The sequence below is a fragment of the Physeter macrocephalus genome, chromosome 9 (genome assembly GCF_002837175.3).
Source record: "Physeter macrocephalus isolate SW-GA chromosome 9, ASM283717v5, whole genome shotgun sequence".
Classification (NCBI taxonomy): domain Eukaryota; kingdom Metazoa; phylum Chordata; class Mammalia; order Artiodactyla; family Physeteridae; genus Physeter; species Physeter macrocephalus.
The window spans coordinates 25,980,572-25,986,856 of record NC_041222.1 but is presented as its reverse complement, the minus strand read 5'-3'; the positions used below and the strand labels follow the sequence as shown (position 1 = coordinate 25,986,856).

At 43.9% G+C, this 6,285-nt stretch overlaps 1 protein-coding gene across 2 annotated transcripts in view; it reads right to left on the bottom strand.

Annotated features, from left to right (window-relative positions):
- Positions 1–3,386: 3,386 nt before the first annotated feature.
- The window catches only part of TRMO (tRNA methyltransferase O), a 14,239-nt gene continuing 11,340 nt past the window's right edge, over positions 3,387–6,285 (bottom strand). Inside the window, exons 4-5 of one of the 2 annotated variants that reach the window (XM_007114607.3) lie at positions 5,301–5,963; positions 3,387–4,097 (exon numbers count right to left, since the gene is read on the bottom strand). In XM_007114607.3, the coding sequence (XP_007114669.2) occupies positions 3,838–4,097; positions 5,301–5,963 (923 nt within the window). In that variant the 3' untranslated portion in view covers positions 3,387–3,837. The remainder of the gene's footprint in view (positions 4,098–5,300; positions 5,964–6,285) is intronic. The other variant, XM_028493778.2, reaches the window with a different exon arrangement.

Below are 6,285 nucleotides of genomic sequence, written 5' to 3'. Positions count from 1 at the left end.
AACCCGTTTTTGTCAGCACAACATAAACATACATGGACTCAAAGTTGATTGGTCTGTGTGGCTTGAGTTCATAGGCCAAGTAGCCCCCTCCATCAGAAAACAGAGAGGGTACCGCTGAGTTTTTGCCCCCCACCCCCTGCCATCACTGTGGGTATTGGAAAGGCTTTTCTTGTGCTTGTCACTCACAGTCACATGCACTGACCTAAACCTTGAGTCCTCTGTGAGTCCCACTTCCTGGAACCCACAGAGGCAGAGAGGGGGCAGAGAGCAGATCAGAGAGGATGCTGGAGAGTCGTTTGGTGGCTACCCAGATGACGAACCTTATTTTTAACAATGACCAAAAATCCGTATTATATTTCATTGAGCTGTTAAAATCCTTACAACTTGCCTCTTCTCTGTCACAGAGGTAGAACTTACCTTAATAATTTCACATCATGATTAATTCTATTTTCTTATAAAAGAAATGCAAAAAAAGAAAAAAAAAAAAGCTAAATAAATAAATAAATAAAAGAAATGCAGACTACCCTGAAATATCTGGGCTGGAATCAGGAAAGAAGGTGAGAGAGAAAGGGTACTAAAGAGGATCGTGCGTGAGAAAGGGACTGAGCTGGGGACTGTGTACATGGGCAGTGAAGGCGGTTCCTGGTACTTGTGCAACCTCAGGAGGGAAATCCGGGGGGGCAGGTGGCAAAATGTCAACTGGGTCCTTAAGGTGGGGCACTTTGTGACAGCTCCCTTACCAAAACGTCCTATAACTTGCTAAAAGAAGTTGTTTTAAAAAAAAAAAATTCTGTAATGATAATAAAACAAGACCTTCCATACATTGGATTGTAGGGACCCCTTGATTCTCCTGAGTCTGCTTGTCCAGCCAGGTAAGCCAGAGCAGAGTGACAGAGAAAGGCTGTTGATGATGATGACAGGCACAATAAAAAAATGACCTAAGTTACAGACCATGGAAGAGTTTAGAAAATACTTTCCCAAGCATTATCCTTGTAACAACAACTCTGTAAGGTCAGGGAGGTGGAGATGGGCTCAGTGACTCGCCCACGGGCACACAGCAAGCACAGGGCAGAGCAGAAAGAGTGCTTGAACTTTCTGAGGCCAGCCTCAGTGCTCTCCACATCTCCCATGCTGCTTCCCAGGAGGTTCCAAGCAGATGTAGTGGGAGTGGACATCTCTGCCTTTATTCCTCTCCGGGTTCTTCATTTAGTGATTAGATTTCCATCAGCATCACTCTAAGTGAAGCCTCCTGTGCTTATGCAGCATATGGAGCTGCTTCAAATAAAGCAGCATGGTTGGCTGAGCATCTGCACCTGCACTGGGGGAGGCAGGAGCGCCAAGCTAAGAAGGGAGCCAACTCTGGGACCAGGCGGGTGGGCTGAAATCCTCGATGCTTGGCTGACCAGCTGTGTGAGCCTGAACACGTCGCTTAACCTCTGGTCAATGTAGGGAGAGCATGTAGCCCAGTGCCCAGGATGTGCTAAAAGTTCAGTAACTGATGCACATTTCATTATTGCTGAGCCCTCATCTGCCTCCTTTGGGACTGTATAATAAAAAGAAAACTGCCAACAAGAGCTTGACAAACACATGGCTCATGGGTTTAGCTAATGAGTCTACCTGGTTGTTCACAGCCTCCGCATGCTGGAATAATCCATCCCCCTCCTTAAGCCAGGCTACAATTTTAAAATGTAATAAATGGCACTCATCCTTCTAATCTCTTCCTATATGTGACTGACAAGTATCAGCGTTTCTTGTGGAAGTTACTGTTCTGAAAAGCTGGGGCAGGTGGGCCGAAAGCCAGAATTACCTAAACAGCTTGAACTCCTGGAGTTTATCTCCAAGCTAGAGAAAATAATCAGCTATCAGGGCTCCGCAAACAGGCACCAAAAAGCAAAGGCTAAACTCTAAGGTGGATGTCATTTGTGTCCCTTTCTTTTGAAAAAGTTTCCAAGATGAAAAGGAATGGTAGATTTACTTCAAATGATTTTTCTTGCTGAGGGATGGAAGTTCGTAACCCAGAGATACAAATTTCCTCACAATACGACACTTACTTGCCTAGAGACAAAAGCTCACATGGGGGACTCAAGGATTGAGGGTGGGGTGAGGCTCAAGAACACATTATATGAGAAAGAGCTGAAGAAAACATGGGAGCCTGATCAGCTTTACCCTATGTGGCCTGGCCAGAGGGTGGAGTTATCAGAGAACAGATCTGATCTCATATAAAGGAAGAACACTTTAATAATGAGCTACACAGGGCAGGCGTGAAGGGTCATCACCGAGGGGTTTAAGCAGGGGGAGAGGGCCAAACACTGGGTATAATGAAAAGACTGGTGAGCTGGTAGAAAACTAAGCTGGATTATATTTAGGATTTTAGTTTTAAAATCCTGAGAATGTATATTAAAACCCCAAACAACAGAACAGTCCTCTTGCTAGAAGGCTGGTTGGTATGGTCCTAAGTTATTTTTTCCATATTAAATATCAGCATTTTGTGCTTCAAGACCTGACTCAGTCTCAAAGTAATTTTAAGAGAAAAGAATTCAAAATCAAAATAAAGGGTGGATTGTACCAATGTCAACTTCCTAGTTTTAACATCATACCATAGTTATGTAAGATGTTACCATGGGAAGAAGCTAGGTAAAGGGTACACGGGACCTGTGCCCTATTTTTTGCAACTTCCTATGAATCTGTAATTATCTAGAAATATAAAGCTTTTAAAAGTCGAATTAAATTTACTTCCCCAAGAGGTTCTAAGTAACCTCAAATAAAACCCAGTTTGTTTCAGGAGTGCAGTGTCATCAGCCACAAATGACTCTGTGCAAGTATCCACAGGCAGCAGGGATCATTTCAAAACCATGATCAAGCAGCTATTAAGATTTACAGTTGCGATTAGGAAAGCCTACGTCATGTTGACAGGTGCCTAATTTGGTTACACTGATCATAAATCTTCAGTTATCTGGGATCACATCTTTAAAGTCACCTATAGGCAATACATTCTTACAACTGCTTCCCATGTGGTGCTTACACAGGAATCATGTATGGACTTAATTACTCTAACTGTAATACAACAATGTGTTTGTGTCTTCTTACTCCACAACTATGACCTGCAACAAGAATTGCATCCTGTTCATCTCATTCTATCACCAAAACCTAACTCACAATAGTTCTCAGTAAACAGTCATAGAATAAATAAGAAATAAACCAGTAATTAAGTTATTTTCTTGGACTTCTCAGAGTGACTTTCTTTTCTGATACAAAGGCATCCAAAGAAATCTTAGAGCCTCTAATTTTGAAATCAGGATTAAATATTACACATACGTGTGTGTGCGTGTGTGCATGCGTGTGTGTGTGGCAAAGTCTCTGAAACACAGGGGTTTAATCTCTAAAGATCTTTATAACTACTTGGTTTTGATTTGTTAGTTTCTTAAGATATCATAACTCAGTTTGATTTAGAATAAAACAGAGAGGTCAGGCTTTTTCAGACAAAAAAACCAACATGAATTGTTCAACACATCCCCCCAGCTTCTGCCCAGTTTTATCAAGTGCCAAGAAGAACTGACTTCTTTCAGAAAACACTGATAAAGCATCACCTTTGGATTCTTCAATATTAACTGATCAAAAACGATCATGATATGGCGATTTCTCCAAATTCTGTATCTCTTAGTTTATTAAAATACATGTTTTTCAGATAAATATTCTGAACAACCCAAATCAATCAAAGCAGTAAGATCACAAAGTGTTGCTTCTTTCTGCAAAGAAGGCACATCATTAGCTTGTACAGAAAATCCAACAGCCATACCGAAGTCAATCAGGCTGTCTTAGAGACTCGATGGAGGCTACTCACGATCCCAGAGACACCAAGGACTCTGCAGGGTCACTCATCTGAACAGGCTCAGAAGCCGGCTTGATCCTTAAGACCTCTGCAAAGCCATCACCAAACCAGCACGTGACATGTGCTATGTCTACTGTAAAGTAGAAAAGACGATCCTGGCAGAGTTTCCGTCGATATACAGACCGAGGGTCAGCTGACAGCACAGCCTCGATGGCACACCTTGCTTCCTCCGCTGACTGAAAATATTTAAACGAAGCCTGACCAATACCTGCAATAAGAAGAACACAACTTGGGGATTCCCCTGGCGGTCCAGTGGCGATGACTCCACGCTTTCACTGCTGAGGGCGAGGGTTCAATACCTGGTCAGTGAACTAAGATCCCACAAGCCGTGTGGGACGCACCCCACTCCCCACAAAAAAAAACCGACCTTCCTCTTCCCATGAACTGTACACAGTGATTAAACAACTTTCATAAACAAAACTTTAAAAATAAAGAGATTGATTTAAAAATCAAATGTTCTGTTTAAACATAAAGCCTTAGGAGTGAACTAAGATCCCACAAGCCGTGGTGTGGGACGCACCCCACCCACAAAAAAAAAAAACTGACCTTCCTCTTCCCATGAACTGTACACAGTGATTAAACAACTTTCATAAACAAAACTTTAAAAATAAAGAGATTGATTTAAAAATCAAATGTTCTGTTTAAACATAAAGCCTTAGGAAAGAATGAGCACAACCACCCAGGGGCAGGTGAAATCTGACATCTGACATCTCCTGGGCAACTAACTGGCTACTTCTTACAGGAATCACCGCACCCACTTTTTAATGGGCCTCTCCTTCACTCTGGACAGCTGCTTGGAATCTGCTTGTGGGCTGGAAAAACCAGATAACAATGTTTGTTAACAACCATGTATTAGAGTAAACAGGCTCCAAGTTAAAAGCCCTGTGGCCTCTCTCTTCTGCAGTGAAGTGCATGCCTCTAGTGCTGGGACCTTATGGGGACAATTTCTGTGCTAACACACTCTTTCCTTCTTACTCCTGGCCTCTGTGACAGAGGTCGAGCTATCCATCACCCAATAGGTAAAACAAGATGAGACACTTCTCTACTCAGATAGTGAAACAGATGAAAAAACTCAATCTACATAGGTACAGAGCAAGCACAATTTAGCTTCCGAATGCTGTTTGAGAACTCCAAGAGCTACTGCCACACGCAAAGAGGCCCAATTCCTGGGCAGCAGCCGTTCTCAGTGAACACTTGACTGAGTGCCCGGCACTCACTGTGCTGAACAAACAGTTGCTGATTGAAAGCCATCAGATGATGACATTGCCCAAGTACGATTTTATACTTCTACATTTCTTTACAAGTCATAATCACAAATACTCTATATAAAACTGCCCTCAGAAATAGCAAGTTTGCCTAAATCTCCAAGTAAAAGCTCATCTCTCATTCAGAAACAAGAAATGGAAAGTACCTGGTTCACCTGAGGTGAGGTGCTCAAGGTCCATCTCTGCGTGAGGAGTAAACCGGACTCCCAAGGTGGTCACAGGAGCCTCTTTCACCCAGGCAGGGACCGCACTGCGGTGGGCTGCACCAGCCGCCTTGAAAGGGCAGGGAAGAGCCTCGGGCGGCATCTCCGTGCTGTGTCCTTGTGCGACCACTGCTTCTTCCCCTCTCCTCAGCCTGCTGTCTGCTTGTTCCTCTGAAAACCTCTTCTCCAGGCAACATGGGCCACTTTGCTCTTCTGCTACCCTAGGACTCGGACAACTTCCTGATTCTTCACTCAAATCTGCTGCTCTCTCCCTGGGCTCAGGTGAGCTTTGCTGGATTTTTGCTGAGTTGTCATGTTTTGCGTTGTTTTCTCCCGAAGTTCTATCTTCAGGACATTTAGGTTTCTCCTTAGTGCAACTGTAGAGCTGTGGTTCCTCGTACCCTGAGAGCTGTTGCTGGTCACAGCTATCAGTCTTGCCATCACAATGGGACACGGTTTTTGGTTTACATTGGTTATTCTGTAAATTAAAGTCCCCTAAAGGCTCAATCAAATTTTGTGGCGAGTCATAATCAGCTATGTAGGGCTTTATGTCTAGTACAGGTGTGCCATGAATCATGTCAATTCCAGAAAGGTATATGGCTCCACCTATAATGTGAAAAACATCCTCTTAGAAATACTAACAATGAAGAACAGTGCAAACAACTGGAGAATCAACACCGTCTGCTTAAACCCCACCAAGCTTACTCACAATTCTCTTACGCACCAGGCCCTCTTTTTTTTTTTTTTTTTTTTTTTTTGCGATACGCGGGCCTCTCACTGCTGTGGCCTCTCCCCCCACGGAGCACAGGCTCCGGACACGCAGGCTCAGTGGCCACGGCTCACGAGCCCAGCCGCTCCATGGCATGTGGGATCTTCCCAGACCGGGGCACGAACCCGCATCCCCTGCATCGGCAGGCGGACTCCCAAC